Source organism: Myripristis murdjan, chromosome 5 (assembly GCF_902150065.1).
Source record: "Myripristis murdjan chromosome 5, fMyrMur1.1, whole genome shotgun sequence".
Lineage (NCBI taxonomy): Eukaryota > Metazoa > Chordata > Actinopteri > Holocentriformes > Holocentridae > Myripristis > Myripristis murdjan.
The window spans coordinates 29,140,853-29,167,126 of NC_043984.1; the positions used below are offsets into that span (position 1 = coordinate 29,140,853).

The 26,274-nt window shown below is 42.4% G+C and overlaps 1 protein-coding gene across 5 annotated transcripts in view; it reads right to left on the reverse strand.

Annotated features, from left to right (window-relative positions):
• foxp1b (forkhead box P1b) overlaps window positions 1-26,274 on the reverse strand; it is a 168,209-nt gene that overhangs the window by 48,877 nt on the left and 93,058 nt on the right. For all 5 annotated transcript variants that reach the window (XM_030051291.1, XM_030051296.1, XM_030051292.1 and 2 more), the window contains one exon: window positions 10,894-11,085. In XM_030051291.1, coding sequence (XP_029907151.1) covers window positions 10,894-11,085 — 192 coding nt within the window. The remainder of the gene's footprint in view (window positions 1-10,893; window positions 11,086-26,274) is intronic.

Genomic DNA, 26,274 nt, shown 5'->3' on the forward strand with positions numbered 1-26,274 from the left:
GAGAGAGAGAGAGAGGGGAAGGGAGAGGGAGCGAGCGAGCGAGGTAGAGAGAGGGAAGGAGAGGCAGGCAGGCAGGCAGGCAGGCGGATGAACGAGCGCTGCTGTGCTGTGGAGTCTCCAACCTTCCTCGGGATACAGACAGATTGCACGCGCAAGGTTGCTCCCTGGCTGACAAGATACAAAACTATCCAATCAACCACGCCCTTCTCCACCAATCACAACCAGCCCTCTAAACATAATCAATTCAAATGGGGCCACACAATAGGGTGCCACGGGCCAGGCTGCAGGTGAACCCGTGCCTTTGTGTGAGGGCCCCTTTAAAAAAAAAAAAAAAAAAAAAAACACAGTTGACGGCTGTTAACCCTTTGACCCTTGCTGGGACTCCGGCCGTGCTATTGAAACAATGGGATCCTAAAGAAAAGAGGCCCTTTAATTAAACAACAGATAAGTAAACACAGCTATCCAACGGAAACAAAGAAAGAAAACTGGCCCCGCTATCAGCCCCTTTATTGTTCTGCTAAATGGAATTGTTTACAGTGGCAGCACAAAGAGCACAACTCATTTCAGATGCTGAAAACAACAAATGCACAAACAATTCAGATGCTTTGTAGTTGTTATTTTTTCCCTCTATTATTTACCAAACTGAGACAATACAATATGTGGGTTTTTCATTTCAGGGTAAAATAATTTTTGAGAAAAGTGCTTGCTTGTTTGTTTGTTTTATTTATTTTTTTCCCTCCCAGAGATGATTGTGTGTAGACTGAACTTACACCACAACACACAATTATTTGCAGTGTACTGTGTCATGTTTGGGTGTATTTGGTCACTGTACCAAAAAGACCAACATAAACTTTTTTTTTTTTTTTACAGTTTCAAACACTTATCCCACAATTTGGCCTCAGACTAGCTAAAACCACTTATATTAATAGCTAACATCACGCCAGCTACCAGGCAATCCGTCCAACTCCATCCCAATGAGAGCAATTAGCTGTCATGATATCATCACACGCTTTAGCACCCATGTGCACTCAGAAAAGGAGAGAAGACAGGAGAGGGAAACAGGACCCTGCCACCTACTGGAGATCTGAATGAACTCACCAGGAGAGAGCGAAGGCAAGGGTGAGATGCACTATCAACCTATATTTTACTCTCTTTTGGCCATGAATTTGGCATTTATAATCACTCAGCCTTTGTACAATTCATTTAATGGCACATATTTACATAAAAGACAGCAGCAGCCCTTTGTTACACCCAATAATAATGATAGTAATAGTAATAATAATAATAATAATAATAATAATAATAAAAATAATAATAATGATGATAATAATAATAATAAAAAGGCAGATTAACTTGGTGCAACACATTTAAGAATATAATTTGAGAGAAGTAACGCAAGGCAGGATTAACAACTCACTTTGGTAATTATCATGACAATAAACACAAAGCGGACTAAGAGAGCTCTATAACACAGTTCATATCAACAGCTATAAAACCTTGGCCAAGGATGAAGGAATGTTCACGGGATGCATTCCAGTCCACAAACACACTGGTAAAATAAACACAGAGCCTGCATAACAAGCCACTGCTCTCAACGGCTAATAACTAACAATGAGCTTTGCTAAGCTGGCCTGACCTATATAAATTATTGACTGGGACACCTCAAGTGTCAAAAGTGACAATTCCAATACATATCGTAGTGAATAATTAAGTGGAAGAAAAGGCTCTTTATTTTCTATCTGACACACTCAAGACGGCTCGCACAAAAAGACAGTGACATGCAGGCATGCACTCACAACTGCACACGCACACACGCACACACACACACACACACACACACACACACACACACACACACACACGCTCACACACAAAGTGGTTGAGGCTGTGGCCACACTCTTCTCCCCCAGCACTCTCCCTGGGGTGGCATGTCGGCGTATTCTCAATAAAACACCTTCTTAGCAGTAATAGGCCACTGTTCTCATTTCAACGCTCCCAAAGGCCTCATGATAAATTTAGCAGACACACAGTTCAAGCTTCTCCTCTCACACACTGTCTCTCTAATCCATTGCCTCTGTGCCTGCGCCATGTACAATAATTACACATATGTGTCGATGTGATACACACTCTATATAGATTTTTTTTTTTTTTCTGTGTACGGAGAAGCATCGATATCCTTGAGCCTTGAACTGCCGTCCCCCGTGATAGTTTACAGAGAGTGCTGAACAATTGTGCTCATGACAGAGTGGATGACATTATAAAATACTCCCATTTCCTGCTTGAGTTAGAGTGAAAGTATGAGTTAATGTCTGGTCTGGCCCGGGCTCTGCTCTGGCTAAAGATAACGACACGGCTCCTATTACAAAACCTCCCCCCCCAAACACTAACACAGCCGGTGAATAAGCCACAGCGGCGTGCCAACCAAGATCTAACTCCTGCTACAGTTATGGGAAGAGAGGAGAGGAGGGAAACATGCCCATAGCTTGTCTTCAAAAGACACTGGTGACCTGGATCTTTGTCATGAGAAAACAAACACAGTCTGTTTCCCTCTGTGTGTATGAAGTAAATCATTGTTTACTGACTGAGGGCGTCAGCAGGGCAGGTGTGGAGACTATGCAAATAACAGCTGCTCTATATACTACTACCAAGCCAAAAAAAAAAAAAAAAAAAAAAAAAAAAAAAAAAGACCAGCAATTGACATCTCCCAACAACAATGTTAAATCTATTTTATTTGATAGACTTTTTATACTTTTTCCCAATTGTAACCTCTTCATCAGATAAACTATTTAGTTTGTAAATTACAGTAAAGAAGTAAGTACAGCACAATAAGAATTAGCAACAGACGCACTTGTGAAGGTCTTGCGTTTGATTTCAGCGGAAATACTGTGGCTTGGTGACCCACTGACTTGCACTGACACTGCACTACACCAGGACGACGCTGTGCAATTTCGTCAGCACAAAAACATTCATGTTGGACGGCGAGACGTGAAGCGTTTTTATTAGTGAACAATAAAACAGCAGCTGCTTGGTATTTCCATTCTTAAGCAGAGGACACAGAGACCAAAGGTAATCAGGTCTTCCTGTCCCTGTCCTGAAACTAGCAAAAACACTGTCACATTAAAAAATAATAATAATGATTTAAAAAATAATAATAATAATAATAAATACAGGCAGGCTTTTGTTTGATTTCTTTCATTTTGGTTGTATTGACCTGCATTATTTTTCCATACCCTGGTTTGCAATTTATTTGAAGCATTTGTATTATTTAGTATAGAACTCTACTTATTGTTCAAACTCTAGTTGGGAAAGTCCTATTAAAAAGTGTATTATTATTATTATTGTTATTATTATTATCATCACCATTATTATTATTATTATTATTATTATTATTATTATTATTGCATTGTAATAAATCCACCCTTTATCATCTCGAATCTGCCAGTAGTCCTTTTGAGGCGCGGACTAAGTCATATTTGGAGAGAATGAGGTTATTGCCCAAAGTGCAGTTCCCGTAAGTCACGCCTGATTCAACGTGTTCCTCCTGGTCTATTATGTATGGGTTTGGTTATTTGCTTTTAATTTCAGCATTCAAGAACACCTTGTTTAGTCAGCACATGTGAAGTCTCTATTTGCAAAATATTTCCTGAGGTGATATGCCAGCCAGCGTATAACGGAGCTTGTGTTTTGGCGTGTACCGTCTACTGTGGTTTTTCACTTAGTCAAAACAAGAGCACTTTTGGGTTTGAGCAACATCGATTTAAGGAGGTGGGGGAATTTTTGTCTGTTATTGTTTGATGATGTGATTCATATTTGAATTAAATCAGACACTATATTAATGTACAGAAACTCACTACAGCATTTTGTTAAGCAAAAACAATGACACAGTATGGGTTACAAAAGGCCAATTGCAAATGAGTAAAAGAGATGACTTGGGTTCTCTAGTGCGTCAATGCTGAATCTAAAGCCACAGAAAAGTTTTTTTTATGGGGTTCTTATTTTAAAATTGGCGCAGATCCACATATTCTTGGAAAGTAAGAGAATCTGATGAAATTTGTCTATGGATCGAGCTCATCGTTGCTTTTTGGGGAAGGGTCTCAAGTAGAGGGGAAAGTAGGGCTACAGCACCACTAGCCACTATAGCTATTTTTTTTTTTTTTTCACCAACCACTAAAGGTCCTGCACTGGTGGTACTGGACAAAGATGGGATGAACTTTGGTCATTCCTTTTTTCTATTAATGCAGTATTCTGTATTTCCTGCACTTGTTATGAATTTATTTTCCCTGTTAAGATAAAAAGAGGATGCAACAGCAAATACATCAGAGATCAAAGATTGCTTCACAGCTTTCCGCAGAGCAGATACATGGATTACTAGGTTGTGTTCTATGAAGGTTTACTGTACGATGTCCAACACAAATAGGCTACATGTCTCCAAATTATGTCCACGTGTTGCTTAAAGCACCTCTGTCTCTGGATCTCTCTCTTTCAGTCTGAGAGAGTCATTTTCCTTCTACCCTTCGTCTATAAAAGGGTGAAATGCTTTGGTGGAAATGGAAACGGTGAATTGCCAGGTTGTCAAAAAAGGAGGCAACATGCCTCACTGAGGAACACACTCATCACTTGTAAGAGGAAAAAAAAAAAAAACAGCAGAACTTGAATGCACCTTGCATAGCTGTTAGTGTTTATTAATGCTATGGTTGACTGTGCATCCATCCAGCCATTCACCCCTCCCCAAAGGGCGTGTGAATCACTCCAAACAACACATGGCTGACATCAAGATATAGTGCCAGAGGATGATTCAAAGATATAACATTTTTTGGGGGAGTGTGTGTGTGTGTCTGGGTGGATGAGTGAGTGGGGTTGGAGGGGTGAAAGGCTGCACAGCTTGAAGGGAAACATCAGGACTCAAATGAAAAGAGGGTCTTGAAAATGGCAGAGTGGCTTCCAGCGCTGTGACTGGAGTCGATCCGACAGTCATCGCCTTGGCTGGGAGAGAGCTCCTAACACAACAGCCCCCCAATGCCTGCTTGGCTGCATGGAAATAAGAAGGATGACTTCATTCTGACAGGATTATCCCAAACCTGGTTCTAATCTATACAGTACACATAATACATTTTTACAATATGACAAGGAAAACAAGCAGCAGAGGAGACGGCCTGATCCTGCGGTTCTGCACGGACACGGGACTCAGCGTTCTGTTGATCATTCCTGACAGATTGTATCACCTCAAAGCAACGCACGCATCAAAATGAGAATTCATTACAACATTACCTTGAGACCTTTTACAAACATAAAGAGATGAAGTCCTTGTGAGGATCACGCACGCACACACCTGGTGTATTATAGGATTTGATGGTCAGAGCGGCTTTGCAGTCTGACAGGGGAGATATTGTGAAGGATGTTTCCTTAAAATATCAATAGCAACAATGCATCCCAGAACTACGGAGGCAATGGCAGAGCAGAACAATTTCAATTTCAAATTTCAAATAGTATTTTTTAAGGGGGTAAAAAACAGACATTTCTGGGTAATAAATACACGGAAGCTTAGCCTTCTTCCTACACTTTGCTTGCTCTTTGTTTTGGGTGGTTGCGTCCACCTCCGCTGTGCGTTATCTTCACCGCCCCTCTGTGGAATAAACTTTAGAGAGATTTTAACTTCAGGGAAGTGAAGCTCGGTAAAGTTGAAAATGGTGTTTTGGTGTTCCATCCACACTGCACCACAATAGTGTTTTTAGACTGTTTTCCAGGCCTACGCAATTTCTGCTCTGTGCAACTAACACCTCCGCTTTGAAAGTGAATCACGTGACAATGTGCGGCTTTACACAACAATCTTAACAGCATTTTCAAAAAGCTCAGTTTTTCCTCAAAACACTGCGACTCAAGGATGCCGTTTTCCCTTTTCACGTTCACGGGTGGCTTAGTGATATGTATATATTTATATTTATGCATATATATATATATATATATATATATATATATATATATATATATATATATATATATATATATATATATATATATATATGTATATGGACAGATAGATAGATAGATAGATAGATATGTATATTTTTAAGTAAGTAAGTATCCCACTTAATATGGTCATGGCCTGAGCAAACTTAAGGCAGTTGTTAGAACAATGAAAATTAAATGAATTGTCAATGGAAATGACAACGACAATTTTGTTTTGCTGATTGTTCTGGGATTGTGCCACCATTTCCTCTCTTCTGTTTCTGTTCAGGTACTCCCTCTTGCACACTGCTTTTCTTCCTCTTAGATTTTTTTTGTTCTTTTTAAATTCTCAAACGTTTCTACTGTAATTTCTCTTTCCTGCAAGTAAATATATTGCTGCTGTCTTGGTAAGGTCTCCCTTGTGAAAAGAGACTTTTTTTTAATCTGGCTAACCTGGAACACAAAGGATAAATTCTAGGCATATATATATATATAAAAAAAAATAAAAAAAAATATATATATATATATACTGTTTGGGCAAAAGCCAGAATGGTGGGCTGGGCTTATACTCACTATCACCTCGCCGGTGGGCTACCACTGCCATGCAACTTTGGGCCACTGGCCGACTGGGCTGCAGGAACACCTCAAAATGCCGCCTTGGATCACCCTGCAGCACTGGCAGAGCTCCAGCTGACAGGCCTCAGCCCAGTGCTCTAATGACTTACAGATTGGAGCTCTGTGGTGTACATGTGTCAGGACAATGCCATGGGTCTACTGCAAAAACCAGTAGGAGAGGGAGAGAGAGAGCCGGCGGCTTCTCCCTGTCCTGTCAGACAGAGAGGCATGGCCCCTGGATTCTGTCACATCACGCTTCCCCCCAACAGACCACAAATGAAGGATGTGAACAGCAAATGCAGGGAGGAGGGGCGTTGGAGGGGGCGCTGCAAGAACTTAAAAGGCTTTCATCATGTAAACTGAAAAGACATTATCTTTTGACCTGGAGATGCCCTCTGTGAGGCTGCATACTATGGTGTGAAAACAGAGAAATGGTGAGACTGGGTAAGAGACAGAAGAAAGAGTGAGGATTGAAGATTCAACTTCTAATAGTATAGATAACAAAACTGGCAGCTGGCGTGCTTTTTGAAATACATTATCAGGGTTATTTCTTGGTATTTGTCTGAAGAATAACAAGTGACACACCTCTGACATCATCAAAATGTTCAATGCAACATTTATCAGAGCATGTTGAGGAGTTGCTCTGTCAAATGAATCATGCGTCTCTCATTTAAACACAAAGGGAGGTCAGCACATAATCTCAACAAGTTGAAGAAGCAATGTGACCCACAGAAAGAAACTGACCTTGTTTTTCATTTGCTTGGGGATGAGACATGACTATTCTCAGTGAAATTCCTCTGTTTTTTCTAAGCCCTCACATCAACTTTGGTGAGCATTTCTCTGTTCAGACACAAAAGTAAAAACTGCTCTAAACTGCTACAAAACTGAATTCCCCATCTGCCTCTCCTCCATCTGACTACTCACATATTCTCATTACAATCAGTGCAGACCAACTACAGACAGATAACAGTCAATGTCATTCAGACACAGTCCACACAGGGAACTCTAGCTGGCCTCTAGCCATACCTCACACTGTACCAGTGACATGAATAATGAAGGCCAACCTCGGCCACAAGCCTGGATCGGAAACAAGCCTAATCTGGGCATTACACTGATAGCAAAGACACCATGTTGACACAACATCTTCAGCCCAGCTGTATGCCACATAATCCCCTATAGGAGGTGGGTGCCTACCTAAGATCCCTTGCAGTGTGGTGTAGTTAACCAGCCAGGCTCCAAAGCAATGCCACAAACGAGCCTCATTTCCCCCCCTTCCCCCTCCGCGGTGGTGGTGGACTATCAGCGAGGGTCCGACAGTGTTGTTCCTAATTACCTATTTCTCCACTCCTGATCCTGCGGCTGGCATAATTAGTTACCTGGGGCTGCAATCCAATTTGAAGTGATGACAAGAAAGTGATCCATGAAAAAGTAATAAGTTAAATCCAATTTCAGCCTGCCTCTAATTAAATGCACATGGAACTAATGAGTCAAACCCTACCATTTCACTGATAATGGTAATTAGCAGGGTGGGAGTTGCCGGCTCTCTTCGCTGTGCCACTGTAGGTGTGAAGCGCAAAAAGGTAAGAGCAGCATGGACTCTTTTAATTACACGTGTCATTCTGTCAATGTAATTTACTGGCTTTTTGACCAGTCAAGTATGTTTAGCTGCTCTCCAGCCTGCGCAGCAGCTGTTTGTGTATCTAGTCTGATTAAAGCGCCTCTGGGCTGCAAGTACACAGCAAAGGCATCTTCTTCCAGAGGCTTCCACGGGGTGGGGGGCTAGGGGTTGAGGTTGAGAGGGACCCCTGTTGGAGATATAAAACCAAAGAGCCATTTAATGCTGATCAAGGATTCTGGAGCTTGTTTGACTCATTTTTTCACCCCTTCCTTACTCTATGCAGGTCATTCTTTCTTTTTTTTTTTTTTTCTTTTTTTTTTTTTTTTAGATGTTCCATATATACCGTGCTTCATTATTTTTGACTTGAATAAGAATGAATTGGAAAGTGAGTCACATCTCCAAATGAGTCGAGGTCTCTCTGCACATCTCCTTGTGCCTAATGGGGAGACCGCTGAGATGAATGGAGCATCGTCCGCAGATCAGGTGCTTTTATGGGGTGTCAGCTTACTACACAGCCTCATAATTGTTGGATCATGTCTTTTGATGACCCGGTCCAGCTCAACAGAGAATCATTATCCGGGCTGTGTGATGGAGATAGTGAATGTTCTGTGTAAAGGGGGCTCTTCTAAAGCGCTCTGTCTAAGCATGGGTTTGTTCTTAAAGAGGAAGTGAGACAAGACTCAGATCGTTACCTTCTGGTGTTTCACAAATTATCATCCCAGAGTGTGTGTGTGTGTGCGTGTGTGTGTGTGCAAGTGTGAAAGAGAGATAGAGAAAGAGAGAGAGAGAGAGAGAGAAAAAAAAGAGAAGAGAGAGAGAGAGAGAGGAAGAAACCCATGAGAAAGCCCCATAAGTGAAAACAAACAAAAACAAATACCTACAACCGCACATTGTTTATGTATGAACACCAAGCATTAAACTTGGTATGTGTGCATGTGCGTGCATGTGTGTGTGTGTGTGTGAGAGAGTGTGCGTATGTGTGTGAGTGTGCGGTTGGGATGCATTTAATTAGCAGAATATGTTATTCAGAGATAAATAAACACTTGTCTGGACCTGTGGCTTTTTCATAATGGCAGTTTCAACCCAGAAAAATGTAACACATAACATTAGAGAGCAGGCAATTTACCATGTTAGTTAGATACTACAGCAAGCCTCTGCTCTCTTCACAAGAACTGGGCAGGAAAGGGGAGTAGAAGGGAGGGGGGGAAAGGGCCCGACTCTCTTTTCAATAGCTGAGTGACAGCTTGGCCAAGCTCTCTGTATACATTAATAAATTAGAATTTTAATTTTGTCTTTGTCTGCAGGAGATGGTGTAGTACTTCACTATGTACCAACAACTGGCTGTACGCTGGAATCTGCCGTTGTGGTCCCCTCTGTTGACCTCTGCAGCACAATTCCCTGCCAGGCTGGGGAAACTGTTTAGTTTGATCCTTTCAACTTATTTGAATCCTGACAAATATGCACACAACTGAAAGGTCATCACAGTCATATTTCATCCTCTGGAGCTATTCCGAAGACATCTGCACAACAAAGAGGCTCTTTCACTACCTGACATTAGACCTAGCCGCTACAATAGCTCATTAAAAAGGGCCCCCAACGGGATGGTAGGGGTATTAAATATTATATATACACACAGAGAGAGAACAGGGCCTCCGTATTAATTACCAAATATGCCCTGAAGTCGTTTGCAATTTCACACTGAAACAAACAACCCCTCCTTGTTCAAACAAAGATATGCATCTCCGAGGCTGCTCAGACGCCTGATCTGAAATTAACGTAAATATTGCATCAGATATGCAGTGATCTTTCCATTCAAAAGCAGAACAAGATGAAAAATAAAACAATTTTTTCCCTGCTGTTTTCCCTTGCATCACAAAGGCAGCCCAAATAACTGCCCTGGCGCCTCCTTGCCCCTCACAGCCCTTTCCTTCCCTCCCACTTGCTCCTCTCTTTTCACTCCGCCCCCCAAACCCTCCACCTGCAGCACCCCCCTCCACCCCCCACACAGCCTGCTCCATAGCACCTCCTGCTGCTGGTGGTAGGGACTTATCTCCCTTTCTGCGTCCACTGTGCAAAGTGGAGGGCAGTCAAGGATGGTATGGGGCTTCCTCTGCCTGGCCAAACTCAGATCTCAGCTGGAGGAGTGGAGCTTTCTCACTTCCCTCCTTCTTTTCATCTCCCACACTCCACACTTTCTACTTTCTCCTCCTTCCTCCCAGTCTGCACAACTGCCCACACCAAGTAACGTAATGTAAAGAGGGGGGGCACACTGATGTACATTACTGCCTTGGATTTATCCTGGCGCTACTGGATGAGCTCATGTGATATAAATTGGCCACATAGAGGCTTTTCTAAGAGTATGGGCTATATAATTCACGATGGCACTCATTTGTGCATAGAAGCTGCTTCTAATGTACTATGTAGTCATTTAGGTGCCACGGGTTGAGTGTGTACGTGTGTGTCAGAAATTCACACGTAATGTGTGAGCATACATAACTGCAACTGTTGCACTGACAATCTTAATTTCCTGTTTGTGAACTTAGTCTGGTACTGTGTTTTTTTGCACACTGTGTTCTAGAGAGAGTTGCACAAGATCACTTGAGTGTTGTTGTTGTTTTTTTTTCTTTTTTTTTTTTTTTGATTTTAGCAACCACAAAGTCAGATCCTCAAGCCAGTTAATAAAAGTCAGCGCACTGCACAACAACATGTGGTACCTGTAGGCTTTGCTGCTTGTCACTGGATTTGGGAGATTTGCGGCCGGTGTTTTGTTGAGACTGGAGTTGTGGCTGGGCTGGCTGCTGTTGCTGCTGCTGTTGTTGTTGTTGTTGTTGTTGTTGATGTTGTTGCTGCTGCTGCTGTTGTTGTTGCTGCTGCTGGAGGAGGATCTGCCGAGCCACTTGTAGAGCCTGATAGAGAGAATAAGGTAATGGGGTGAAAAGGGCACAACAAACAACCTAGAGCCAGATATTTTGATAGCCTCCTGAAAACACTTTTATGGGTATTATCAGAGCCCCCTGCAACAGTGTGCAGTTGGCCCTCTGATAGATAACAAACAAATATCCAACAGACCTTCCTTTCATATTCTTCTTTGTTGAAAAAAAAATAATGACATAGGGGGAAGACTGATCAGATGACAAAACAAACGCAGAGACACAAAGAAGGCAGAAAATCAACAGCAACCATCCAGAGAAAATATTTATCTGTTGATAAGTTGCACTTACAGCAAACAGAAACCGTCAAAGACACTGATCAGTGCTTTTTGATCCTCCTTTAGCTCAGTAAAACCCCCTTCCAGAAAGCAAATAAAAGGCTTTATGGCTGCTTCAAATATCTGTTAAAGGACACGGCCTTCTCAGTGGAAAACAAAATACAGTGCAGTCACATGTTTATTGCTCCAGCTACTCCCTTTTCCCTTACGATAAATAATCAAACATGCCATCCAGAGCAAACAAAGCCGGAGAGAGCTGGGGAAAAAAACACAGTGGTCATGAAAACGGCCAGCGATACCAAGAAAAGCAAGCGTTGTGTTCCCACAGTGAGCTGGCCAGCCTCACACCTCCACCAGTAAACCATCTGGGTAAATAACTGGCCTCATTCTTTCCATGTTCCTCAGACGATTACTCCCACAATTAAACAAACAGTCGGGGGCACATCCAAGCCCATCTCACAGAGGGACGAGCTATAAGTCCTCCAGTCAATTATTAGATAAGTTCAGAGATTGTCAGAAGCCGTAAAAGTAAAAGGAGGAATGTTTAACAAGAAGATAGCAACCGTGGGGAGGGGGAGAGAGAGAGGAAGAGCAGAGAGCACGACGGAGGAAAAAAGTTAAGAGGAATGTGTGAACAAGTGAGTGAAACCTGTGAAAGACTGCGTGAAAGTGAGATATTTAAAGTGAGACGGCACAGAGAAACTTCTGCAGAAAGACAAAAGGACACAGCTAACTTGAGAGATTCAAAGACATACTACCAGTGAAGACAGAAACAGGGAGAGAGAGACGGAAAGGTTGGGGCAAACAGCTGTGTGGTGGTCTACTGAGTGTCTATGTGTGGGTGTGTGTATTGACCCTCCCAAATGCAGGGCTGTTGGATGACATCATGAGGCATAAATATGACCACAGGCAACAAAGAGGCCACACTTCTGGCGTTTCACCATGCTTAAGTTTGAAACACACACATATTTTTCTCTCCCTCTTTCTCAGCTCTCATGTAAGAATGAATGATGCTATACAGATATATCTCATTCTGCATGCCTAATTGTTCTCTGCTTTGAAATTTGTGGAGGGGAAACCCCTACAAGCAAGTACACTCATAAAGAAAACATATAAATCGAGAGTACAAACTATGTGAGCGAGATTCACTCCCACACGAGAGCAATATTTACATTTTACATACACGGCGTTTAGCTGACTTTTTTTTTTTTTTTCTTTTACTCAGATTAACTTACAATCAACGCAACGGTAGAAAAAGCTTACACATCAAAGTAAAGAGATGCTGTTGACAGAAATAATGATCAACTCATAAACGGGGTGGGAAAGTATCGACGCAGTAAGATATTAAACCCCACCATATTATGATAAGCTGTTAGAGTGATTTCGGTCGTGTTATGAAAATGAACAGACCAATTTGTTGAAAATAATATTCTATAAAATAAAAAAAATAAAAAATAAAAAAATATAAAAAAAAGTTACTGAAAGATTGCCTGAAAGTCTTTAAGGCCATTAATTCCAGGTAATTAAGTATCTTTGACTCTGACCTTTTGACACTTAACTGGAATCTCTTTTTTTCTTGTGAAGTGTCAAGTGAAAATAAAAAGTGTCAAAAGGTCTAAGAAAGTGTAATACAGAGTACCAAAGAACCCGGTTGAAAACAGTAAGAATTTCACCTTTACACTTCTCTGGTGGCATTTGATCTTTCAAGTCTCACTACAGTGTCAGCAATTTTGCAGAGGTCAGCTAAACTTGAACGATTCTTAACACCGATCATTTATGAGAAAGAAAGAAGGAAAAAAAAAAATATGTAACTACGCCCAAGGTGTGGTATGATAGCACATTCAAAAGTAAACAATGTGTTCTGTTGTCTTTTGCCGTCTAACTGATGACACATGCTGAATGTGAGTGTGTGTGTGTGTGCGCGTGTGTGTGTGTGTGTGTGTGTGTCTGTGTGTGTGTGTGTGGGGTGTCTGGGTTTACAACCGAGGGTGTTGGAACAAAGACAGTTGAGTCAACAGGATATGATAGGAAGTCCGCACAGTCATGGATGAAGAGATACATTTCTGGGAAGTCTTCCCTCCCCTCCCCGTTAAATAAATAAATAAATAAAACAAAACAGACTGCCGGTCTCATGACTGTGAGGATTAGCTGATACAAGTAGATAAATAGTAGATAAGTAGTACATAATTAGGAAGCAGTGACGTTACAGTGTTAAACTCACAGTCGACATTTACAAGCTCACTGATGTTTAAAGTGAACGACTACACTGTGATTTGGACACGGCTCAGTATGTTACTTAAAGTCACATTCAGGGTGGTAACATTGAGTTAAGATGTTAATATTAGATTGATTATTGGAGGTTTTTCTGGATGTGTAAATGAGAAAATGACATCCTTTTGTACACGTTCGAATAATCACCACACCTACAGTACAATAAATCGCTCATTTTAACAGAAAAAAAACTATCTTTGATCACATCTTTTAGTGTGGGGAAGTTACATGTAGCAGTATGACTACAGGCAGGAAATCAATAATGCAATTCATTCAGACAATAAGGGCAGAATGTAAGATCGCATGCAAACAGAAAATCAACACAGTCTTCCACCATTCATGTGAACAGTTCAGTATCAAATTATTCTTCCAGTTACAATAAGGGCAACAGCTCCATCGCTGTATGCAAACATGGTAAATTATCATCGTGACGCGACTGGCTCTAACCGGCTTTACAGTGTGACTTTTAAAGGATGAGTCAAAGACAACGTCATGATTAAAAATAATGAGATGAAACGGAGAGCAAGCTGAAAACTTCTGTTGTGAGGCCTGCTCCAGGCTTAGGAATGCTGCTGTGATGTTTGTATTTTAACAAGGCCACTGGAGCTGGCATACCTTGGAGAGGCCTAATGCTGGGCTAAAATAACCTATTGTGATCTGTCACTGTGATGTTTACACAGCACCAACTTTTCTCTTTAACCCCCCGCCTCCCACCCCATCCTCTGTCTCCGTGTCTCTCTCTGTCTGTCTCTCTCCTCTGGAATTTATCTCCTTTTGATCTCCCATTCAAAACGGTACTAGAGGCTCGATACGCATGCAAAGCCCAGAAGCAGCGCCATACGACTGTGATAAACTGGCAACTGATGACAGGCCTGTGTGAGGCATCGAGAGCGCAGAGAGATGAGGGGAACAGCATGTCTGAGCACTACAATGGTGCAAATTAACAGACATATTAGGTGGCACTGATCACACACAAAAACACAGTTCAAAGCCGGATAATGGTACCTGGTGACTGGGTTGCCCTGAGAACAGAGGCCAGCCTTGTCATAGGCATGGCAGATGGATATCAGGGGAGAAATATTCATCCAACCTGATGTTTTTACAACAAAAAAGAGTTAGATGCATAATTATAGAGGTCAGCTTGGTAATGAACAAAATGAAAAGTAAAAAGGAGACCTTGTCATATCATATGTTCTGTCTAACTGGTGGAGCAGCTTTGGAATACACAAATTGGATTTGTGTGAGTTATTTCATCTTTGGTGTAAGCGCATGAGACTACAGAAGCTCCATTATAACATCAAGCTGAGGTTGTTTGGGAGGCAGGCTTGTTACTGTGTAAGCCGGGATAAGGAACACAACACAATTGCATAGATAGGTGTTTACATCCATGCAATACACAGTACACACACTCACATGTGCATGGGGTCTATGCACACATGCATATTTTCTCTTTCTCTCTCTCTCTCACACTCATACACACACACACACACACACACACACACACACACACAAAAGACAGAGTGAACCCTCCAGGTGCTTTTGATTAGAAAACACCCTCCAGCACCTGACAAGGTCTTATCAGCAACAAAGACTATGCAATTTGGTATCCTTGTCATTTGCAATCCTCTTTTATTTTCCCCATTTCAAATATGTTCAAAGTTCACACCCTCTTCTCTGTGTTAACGCGACTGCCTCAATAAACAACAGGCGTCTTATCTGCATCTACTTTCACACCATATTAGTGAATAGAGGCAGGAGCGCCTCTTATGTCCCTGGGCTATCAAGCTGCGATAAGGGAATTGCTAAGTACTGGATGTCTTTATGTGCAGTCTGCACATGTGGATTATTTACAGGCTTTGGGGTTTCCTGCTGCTAAAGCCAGCTCTGGGTGTCTTACAAATCCCAGCTCAGAGCATTGCCACACAGTCAAGTCTGCTCTCTGCTGAATCCCTCACTGTACCTTTCCCCCACGATGAGGAAAACTAGACACATTTCACATCTCTCTATTTCTCTCTTGCTTTCTTTTTCGTTGTGTGTGACCCAGAGTAAAAGCCAAACAACATGACCAACAACCTACATCCAACTGTGTAACGCGATGCAGGGAGTTCCAAGAGAATCGCTCCAATTGACACAAGTGTGGCAGGAAGACAAAGCTCGAGACAGACACCACTCATCGCCCATTTTTAAAATGACACACTGGCAAAAGAAGAGTGTGATAAAAGGGTCAGAGAGAGAGAGAGAGAGAGATAGAAAGTGGGCAAATGTGGAGGGGAGACAGGAGAGGGCTTCACTCAGGGTGTCTCCATCGGGAGTCAGGACTGTGAGAGCTGATGAGGCCGACTTTGTTTGTTCAGGCCCGTCATCAGAGAGACCTCTTTATTTCTGCCAACGTCTGCCTCCTCTTGCCACAGCTGGGGAAGACCTTGAACGTGAAATGGTTTAGAGCAGATTGCTCCTAATTGCTAGAAGATGTGCAAGCAGGTGTAACTGGATCCCTGTGGCCACTCGGAGACTGGAGAAGGAAAGAGTGTGTGTGTATGTGTGTCGGTTTCAGTGAGTGTGCGTGTTTATTTGTGTGTGGGTGTGTGTCTATGCTTCACTGTGTATTTACTCAGTGGCTTGGGTTTGTTAGGCCGGAGAGTGTGGCTCAGAGACAGTCAGAAACAACACGGCTAATAGGTTAGCTGTTAATGCAGTCCTGCTCAGCAGACACGGAGCCCTCTGGCTTCCCCCTGCAGCCTCCGCAGGGCTTCGGTGCTGATGGCCTAAATGTCAAGGTTATCTGCTTGACTTTCTGACTGATCGCACATCTCAACTCACCTGACATTTATCGTCCTGGGCGCTTCTGCTGTTTCCTGTTCAAACACAAGGCCCTCTGCTCCTCAGCGGTAGCCTAGCCAAGCCTAAAGTCCAGGTTCTGCTCTCACTAGCTCCTCCACGTGAGCTGCTGGCACAGCAGGCGAACTTCCTCTCACAGACAGCCAGAGTAAGCACGCCGAGCTGTTCATTTCATAAATTACATAGGCTATTGTAGACGGTGGCCCTGAAATCATGAAAACTGTGGGAATAACTGATATCCACTGTTCACAATGGGACTGATACCAGATATGGGGTTAGGAGGGCATTGAGTTTGCAAACATATAGTAATGGAATTCACTTGAAATAATTGTCATTTTAATTGAAATGCATATAATTTTGGGGGAGGATTCTTAAACATGTAAGCGGATAAGCAGTGAGGATCATGTCTATTTATATTAATTGCATTTTTTTTCTTTCTTTCTTTTTTTTCCCTCAGTAATACAGACGTTTATCTGCAATGCAAAGCAGGGAAAGGCTGGTTTCCCAGTAAGTATATAATTAATGCCATTTCCAAAAAGCCACTCCACATGGAAAACAGGCCCCTGTGCTCAAACCTTGCACATTACAGGGCCCTCACAACAACACTCTCCAGCTTGTGTTTAGATTTCCAAACTAATTCATGTAGAATACATAAATAAATCAACGTTTTATACCCACTTCAAACCATTAGATCCCCTTCCTTTGCTGCACTTTTCAACTAATCTATTAATATTTATGACAACACTAAACATTTCAAATAGCCACGTTTAAACAATAAGGCAGTGTGTGCACTTGCACAAGACAAAAGCTGACTTCAATAAAAAATCCATTTTGTTTGTTCACCCTCTGCCCCACCCCTCTGCCTCTTTAACAGGTAATGCAGTGACTTGACAAATGTTTTTTGGGGAAAATGACTGAAAGAAAAACAAGAGGAAAGCAAAGTTATTAACTGTGAGTGGAGATGGAAGAGAGGGGGCTGTGAAGCGGGACTGATGATGGAGGGAGCGGAATGAGACCGGAGAGGAGAGATGGAGGAAGAGAGAATGAGGGAGGAAAACAGAGACCAAGTGAGGTAAAAGGAGAGATAGATAGAGAGAGAAACAGAGAGAGAGAGGGAGAGAGCTGCCAAGAGGAAGGGGAAAGACTGAGGAAGAGAGAATGAGAGTTGGAAACACAGATCAAGAGAAAAGAGAGAGGTAAGGAAAGAGAAGAGGAGAAGAGAGGACAAAAAGAGAGGAGAATGTAGCAGAGGGAAGGAGGGGTGGGAGGAGGTGCAAAGGGGAGGGTAAACAGTGCCCCAACTAGGCGATTCGGGCACTCGGAGCCTGGTACAGAGGGGTCACCCCCCCCCCAGCCCTGCGAGGTCAGTTCAGCTATGCAGGCCTGACAGCTTCCGTTTGCTGTGTGCTCGGCGTTTGTTTGGATTCTCCAGCCTTGCTTAGCCAGCAGCTTAACAACAGATGGCTAAAGAAGGCCTCTATTCAGAGTGGCCCGGATCAAAAAATACACACTAAGGAAAGCACACAAGCTGTAGACAAAACACACACACAGACGCACACACACAGATGCAAATGACATGGATTGTCAAAGTTGCACATGCAGCAAACAGCAGGGCAGCAAATAAGGTTTTGCTTGCTGCAAACATTCATTTGGTCGTGCCTGCGTATGCACGCAAGGACCGGGACAAGACACATGACGAGACACACATGCAACAACATGCAAGAGTGTGCGCAAGTGGACAAACACGCACACTCACGTGCACCGTGTTGTCTGATTATGGCAAACAACTTCCTGTTATGATTCAATAACTGAGCCAATCTCAGTGAAGACATTTCCGTCCCCTGCCATTCAGCAGTTATTAAACGAATACTGTGTTTATTACAGCTTTAGTGCGGTGTAAACTCATAAACACCCTCCCAGAGTACAAGAGGAGCTGTCAACTAAATATTGTTTCCCTCATGAGTCGCTCTTCCACCTCAATTACGCCTTTCAACTTCACAGGCTCAGTATGATAAAGTGGCAGTAAAAATCATTCACATTAATACTCCATTGTGCATCTGCTGCTAAAGGTAATTAAAGAAGTAAATGACTCATAAGAATAGACATATTAGCCGCAAAATGAAAGGCAACTGGGCTGCCTCATGAAAATATGTACCATTAAGATACTGCATTTTCATATTGGGGTAATCAGCTCCACTAGCCTGATGCTGATTTAATCCACTCCAGTGGAAAGTCTATCAGCGCACAGCCGCGTGTCACTGTCTCTCTCTCACTTCTCTCTACCCGCCAAGCACCAGGCATTCAACTTTAGCAATGCCTATGAATGACTCCACTAAAGGGAGGTCACACCGAGGCAAATCAGTCGGAGGAGCAGGCAACGCTTAGGTTTCATTTAGATGGCAGACAGATGGATAGATAGAGGGGGAGAAAAGGGTGGGAATGAGTCAGGAGGATAAAACAAGACCTAAAAACAATTTTAAAAGAAAAGGAAAGGGAAGAGAAGAAAAGAAAAGCAAAGCAGAAGATCTGGGAACAATGCAGTGGGCAGATCTCAGCAGCCCCACTCTCCCTGACCTTCCCCCCTTCCTTCCGAGCACGCGATGTCTCGGGATGCCCACCACTGCATTCAGCGATAATTTCTGTCAAGTTGATAAAGCAGGAAGAAAATAGCAGAGGCATGCCAACTGTGCTGGGTACTTAGACGGACTGCTAGAAAACACCCGCTCCTCCTGATTGCATCTTTGTTGGAAGAGTTGCATCACTTAGTAGCGGGGAGTGTTGTGCTTGGGAAAATGGGCGCTTCCAAAAACCCAGCGTGAGACCTGGAAGATTGTGAGCAGATTTTATCATGTGTGAATCATATTGTTTAGAATGGGAAGGTCTGTCTGCCTCGGTCTCATAGACAGAGGACTCAAGTTTATCAATACACTCGAGACTCGGTGGATACGACCAGTAAAACCCTTAAATCTTTCAATTTAGTTGTGGTGAATGTAGATGAATGCAGTCTATACGCAACTATAAAGCAGTGCTTGAGGAGAAGACTGATCAGGCAGTTGAGAACCACAGTGTTTGGAGCTGAGACGGATGCCCTGTGTTGTCAGCGGATCGCTCTTCAGCCTCTCCACGACAGGGCTTGCTGCCGCTTTACTAAACTTAACTGCAGACGTAAAAGTAACCCAACTATATGAATAATCCCACTAATCAGTAAACTAAATAACAAGTGTGGCCCTGCCTGCAGCAAACCCCGACTGGCCCTAAGGACATGGATTAGGAATGACATGCACCCATAGAGGAGACGAGTATCTGTCCAAAGCTTCAGGATGATTGAATTAATTTCATTTATTTTCAACCTGGGCCTTAAAGCTTGTCTACACAGGATGCGGCTGGGTAGTGTAGCCTATATCTGAGCTCGTGAGCCATCTATTGTAGTCTTATTTAAATAAACCTTAAGTCTAATCTAAGTAAATCTAAATGACCTCATCACTGTACAAAACTAATTAAGTAAATGTTAAAAAGTGGCTCATTCAACAGTACTCAGAGTAAATGGAAGTATTAGAAATTACAAGTGTCAAACAAATGAAAACCAAAATACCACTCTCTTCTTAACAGACGTTCACTGCTGTCCACAATTTAAGAGTGCGAAGTGTCTGCTTTCGGAGAGCCTAAAATTTTTGCTTAATTTGATTGTATTCATTTAATTAAAAAAAAAAAAAAAAAAAAAAAAAAAGAACTAGCTAAATACAGTAGCTACACACTTAAGAAAAATCCCATTTAATTGAGCAAAAAAAAAAAATCTCGATTTTATCAATTTTTAGTTACTCCTACCTTGGCAAAATATATTCAAAGCTCGGACGATGGAAAATCAGAAATCAGATGTATGCATGTCCCACTGTGTTGAAGAACTTGTATTATTGCTTTTTGGGTCAAAATGTTTGAGATTATGTTAACAGTGTGTGACCATATTTGAGAGTAGCAATCTTACCCAACTGGGGATACCTAAAACTCTATAATTATGTAAGAGAGGAATTTTTGATAACAATCAAACTTCATGATGTTGAAAATAATAAGAATAAGGTTGAAAATAGCTAGAATCACACTTGAAGAAATTACTTTTTTTTTTTTTTTTGCAGTAAGTGAGTAAGTTTTTGGTGTTTCGCTTTAAAACAACATTCTCAGCGTAGTCTTTCTGATGGGACTTTCTGCGGGTTTTCAACTGTGCATCTTTTCCCACTGATGCTCACTGCCTTGAACTGTCTTGACCTGAGACCTAACACATCATGAGCCGCTGGAAGAGAATTCCCAGTGTGTGTGTGGACCAAGAGTTCCTCCAAAGGAGAGGATTTTCTATAAATCACAGGCCAGTCCAATTGGCTATGGATTGAGTTGCAGCGGGGAGAGGCAGCTCCCTGGGAATAGCAGTGTCTCTGTTGAAGTCATTCCAAGATCGGTAATATGATCCCACGCCGCCAGGAATAAAGGAAGGGAAAAGAAAAGAAAAAAAAAAATCAGATTGCTTTGGCCATAAAGAGGAGTAATCTCCAGCAGGGTCTAGACACATCACCCGTCACACTGGACTGCAATGTATCATAGTCGCACAGGAGGATGATGTGCCACATGGTGGGCCTCATTCTTCTGGCGGTTCTCGATCTGTGTTTTTGTTTTTTTTTATTATTATGATTCTTTAAGGAATTTAAAAAAAATCTCTAATGAGACAGTAGGGTGAAAGGGACAAAGAGTAAGAGCAGACTTAGAAGTGCCAGTTCTGACAGGATTTAGACCTGCAGGGGGATATGTTGCAGATTGGGATGTTAGATTATACCGGCCGGCAGCATTCACAATTGGAGAGTGTCTGCCCTGTGTCTGGGGTGTTTATGAAGTAACAAGTCACGGAAAAAAGTCCTTTTAAGTGTAAGCACTTTTCAAACCCACCGTGGGCTTAATTAACATGCAGAGAGCAGTGTGGTGACAGAATTGGCCGCCCTCAATCTGCCTGAACCACCTTCAGCTTTAGGCGCGCAGACCTCCTGAGCTGCAGGCTTCAATAAATGTTGCAGGAGAAGATGATCACAACGCAAATTAAGTTATGTGCTAAGCTTAAAGGGCTTATACAAACATGTGATGGAAATATTAAACAATGCTAAAACCGAGGCAAGAGGCGAGAGACGGAGGGGAAAAAAAAAAAAAAAAAAACAGCTATGGCTTCTTTAACAAAAACAAGTCTCTACACAACTTGAACGCAGTTTGAATCAGTTCAATTGGTTGAATAACTTCTCCAGATGTTGGATCTTTTCCGTGATGATTAAATATTGCATACATACAATAAATCACAGTGTCCCTGTCTTTCAGAGAGATATACATAGCTGGGGTTGGTGCAAATAAGAGGCAGACCCAAAGTGAGATGCAGGCGGCAGAAGTAGCCTTAAAAACAAGCACTGCAGGAATCAAGGGCATGTAGGCTATAGAGCTGGGTGGAGGGTGGGGGGGCGGCGGGGGGAATGACAGACTGCTGTTCAACTCCATTAGCTGCTATGTGAGAGGGGTGCATCTAGCAGCACACGACCTGTGAAGAATCTTAGATCTCACTCTATCTTGAAATGGGGATTGCCGCATTAATTCTAGGAAACTGTAATCTCTCAAGCAAATCAAATTACTCTCATTAAGCGCAAGAAGAAAACTGCCTCTGTAATAAGTATGTATAAAAAAGTATTTATTACCAATAATCACCTCTTTAATATGAGCCAGCTTACAACGGCTTTTATTTTTGCTGATTAAGTTTAAAAACGGGGAAACACGGAAGGGCACGCACGCATGGACGCACACACACTGCTCACACACCCATTCACACTGTCTCTCTCAAATACGCAAACACACACACACAGGTACACACACACACACACACACACACACTAATACACAGCTCATGGAGTTTATGAGAGTGTCTGATACAGTGATTAAAGGGGAGGGTAGAGAGATACAGTGCTTGAGGGCCTTGGAGAGGACGTGCCTCACCTAGTCATAAAAACACACCTCTGTCTTTAGGCCAGCGCCAGAATCGCTCTCAGTGGGTTCACTTGGAGGTGAATAGCTGCAGAATTTACATGTAAAGTAGCACATGTCATCACCCAGACAGTGTGCTTGCTTGCACACATAGCAGTGCATTGTAACTCGGCACACACGCGCTGACCGCCACATATTTGCAACGGTTTGTGAGGTTGACTGCATGACCCGGAGGAGACTCTCGCAGAACAATGCTATTTCTGAAACTCAGACAGCTGCTGCTGACGTTGTTTCACTTCTGCACAACTGCATAATTTGTGTATCTACTTGCTTAACTACGCCACCGAGCACTCTATGGCATGTTGCTGTTATGAGTTTATGGTTTTTAGAACAGTAAACACAAAACTAAGGAACACTGTAGGTGTAATGACTCTGGTGGGAGGTCGGGCCTGTGCTCTTCTTCCAGGATATGACATCATTCAAGAAAGTGAACGCTGCCAAGTACAACTATACCCTGCTGGTAAATAGGAACTGACACAGATTTCCTCCCTTTATGAAGCAAGTTTCTAGTACTTGCCTCTTTTTCAAATAACCAATTAATTACATCAAAAAAGCTAATAGAAAGTTAACACAAAAACATCAAAATGTGTGATAAATAGGATTAGTCTCCACAAAATCAATTAGGATAAGGGGTCAGTGGGTCATTCATTTACTCGTTCAGCATAATTACCTGTTTTTCCTCCCTTCATTTACTTCTTTATTCATTTGGGACACTGGTGTCCCCGCAAACTAAAAGAACACAGTTTTTTTTTTTTTTTTTTTTTTGTGATTATTCAAATTAAATATCCACTCCAAGAAGAAAATGTCTGTCAATCTACAATGCAGTGAAGCTAATATGCTCCAAAAACAAAACTCCCCTGAAGCAAAATGAGCGAATTCTATTAAATCTCAACCTACATACTGTTCAAATCAATACTAATTGCCTAGTCAGCAAGTGAATATATAAATAAAAACACAAGTATAAAAGGAAAGCTTGCTGGGTCGCATAAATATTCACATAATTAGACTGAATACAGACTATGATCGTGTGGAATATGAATTACAATCAAAATATGCTCAGCAGCCGGCTCCTGTGCCTCTACCTGTGATTAGTGCTTGGCAGCAGGACAAGTTAAAACAGTTCTGTTGCCTTGTGGCTACAAATCTCTGCTGGCACTTCTCTGCCCGTCTATCAAAGAGGCCGCATCCACTCATGTCTGTCCTGTCTACTATGATTCATAGTGGGCAGGTGAGGGGGAGTGAGAGACACAGAAAGAGACAGAGAGAGGATCATAGTTGACTATGCAGACATTCTCTTTTTTGCTTTGAAGAAAACTACACAGGCACTACTAAACAGCATTGCTTTACTATGGCAACCCAGTAAAATGTCCCACTCCAAGGTGTCCATCTATTAATAGACAGAGGCATTTATCATGTTAAACACATAAAAGCAGCCTCAGTCAGTCAGCCTGTAGAAAATCACATTAACACTTTGTAAACATCCACCCATAAAGATAATTATTTTGATTGCGGGACTCTTGTGAGGCTTTTCTTCCCCTCCTCAACATCTGGTTGAAATATGGGGCAAGAGCTGGCTTCCTGGCTGCTGCTCAGGTGGTTAAAATAGACTGCACACATATACACACACACACACAAATACAGCGGTGGGTAACTTTCATTTTTTCCCTTCTAGTTTACAGTTTTTGTCGCTTGGTGGCGAGTCAGCGAAAAGGCAGGAGCTGTGGCTCCCAACTCTGCACCTGCCAGGAAGTGATCCTTTTCTCTCCAGCCAGAGAGGCTGCTGGGATATGCCAGGACATGCAGCTGTAGTGCAGGCATCGAGCTAAATGATGCTACAGGGAGAGCATGGGCAAATACACAGGCACGCACAGCCATTTTTTTTTTCTTTTTCTTTTTTTCCACTCATGAGGTATGAAGCTATAAAAAGACTTGGAATCACCTGCAGTAGTGGCATGCTAGCTTGATTCAGTGAAGAATCATCACGTAATTTGAATGGCAACAATGAACACATTCAGAAGCTTTTGCAACGTGATCAGTGATTGCACAAGAGTGATTACACACTGATTTTCATTTTGCTGCACTTCCTGGTGCTGCTGGTTGTGTGGTGGGCCAACCAGAGGAAGAGAGAGAGTGAAGAGCGGAATAGAGCAGGGGAGGCTGTGATAATCGACCAAGATGCTGCTACCACCGAGTCTCCTGTCCTCTCACCTCCAAATCCCTCTGGCCCCGTTTTCAATTTAACACAGGACTTGGCCAGATTTCACTCGTTGCACGGCTAAGGCACATCTTTGACACTTTTACATTAGAAACACAGCCCTCCACTGATTAAAAACCCTCTCCCTCTCTCCCCCCACCCCCCTCTCTCTCTGTATAGCGAACGGTAATGTGAGATGGGTGTCCATTTCCTGTCTCTCCTTTCCCTCCAAATCAACCACAAATAACTCACAGCCTTTTGTGCCTATCTTGATTTCACTCCAAAAAGATAAGGACACCATTTATTGTTTTCATTGAGCTTGAGTGCTAAGACAGAGAACACCAAATCACTCTCAGATCGAGATAAATACACCACAAATGGCTAATTCAATACGTCTTCAATGGCGATGATGTTTTGAAGTGTGGGGAATATAAAAAGATCACATTGTGAAACCGGAGTCTGGTGGTGTGATATTGGCTGGAGACCTCATCAAACCGAGAAGAAAAGCCTATGGTAACTTGAGTCTGAATTCCCCCCAGAGAGGCAAAAAAATGCTGGTACAATATGGCTAGGTGTTAAATATGGAATGTGCTTTTTAAAACATTCATCTTAACTGTGATGTGAAAAGATTGATAGAAAAATGGACTAAATAAATATCCCAAGCCGGGCGCTTAGACCTCCATGACACAACTGAGGCTCGGCAATGAATTCACAACATGCACTGGTGTGGCGGAGTGCAGCGCTGCCCCTGGTAGTGATTGTGTGGTGGCGAGAGGCTGAGCAGTAGAGAGTATTTACTGATGTGGTTATCTTGTCCTGTGACAGGCAGAATCACTCAATCAGCCGGAGACTGCTGGGCTCAGGCGAGCATTACAGGCACATCCCCTTTCTTCAGGGGAGGAGGCGTCAGTGTTAGCCAAGCCAAATTTGATCAACAAATGCAGTTCCCCTGTGCCACAGCTATCTGAGATGAAGATGATATTATGTGGAAGTGAGCAAAGTGACGGAGACAGCACAGGGAGAGACAGAGAGAGCGAAAAGGGGAAAGAGAGGGAGACCCGAAGGTGGAACTTCCTTCAAGGTTTCTTAAAGGCAAAGCGCCTCTCTACTGGAAGCAAGGAGTTAATGCCCTGATTTATTCTAATGAGAATCATGTGCCTCACAACACTCTCTTTACCAGATCAAAGAGCCAAGCATTTATGTGCTGAAGACAGTCTCAAATTAATTATCAAAAACTTGAATTAAAAACTAAAAACTTGTCTGTCGAGTAGAGTTACATACCAATTAAAAACACAATCCTGGCAGACTCCAACTGACATTTCTAATGATTCCCTTTAAAAAATTACTGACATGTATGCAAGTTATTAAAAGGTTAGAGAAATTTGCATTTAGGAATGAGGAAAAATAAATATAGTGTTGAGTGTGCAGATAAGAGCTCAGTAATTAAGAGTAGGCATTGAGGTGGTGGAAAACATTTGAAGAATAAACCTGGACTAGTTTGCTTCTTTCGCTGTTGCCCTACAGATA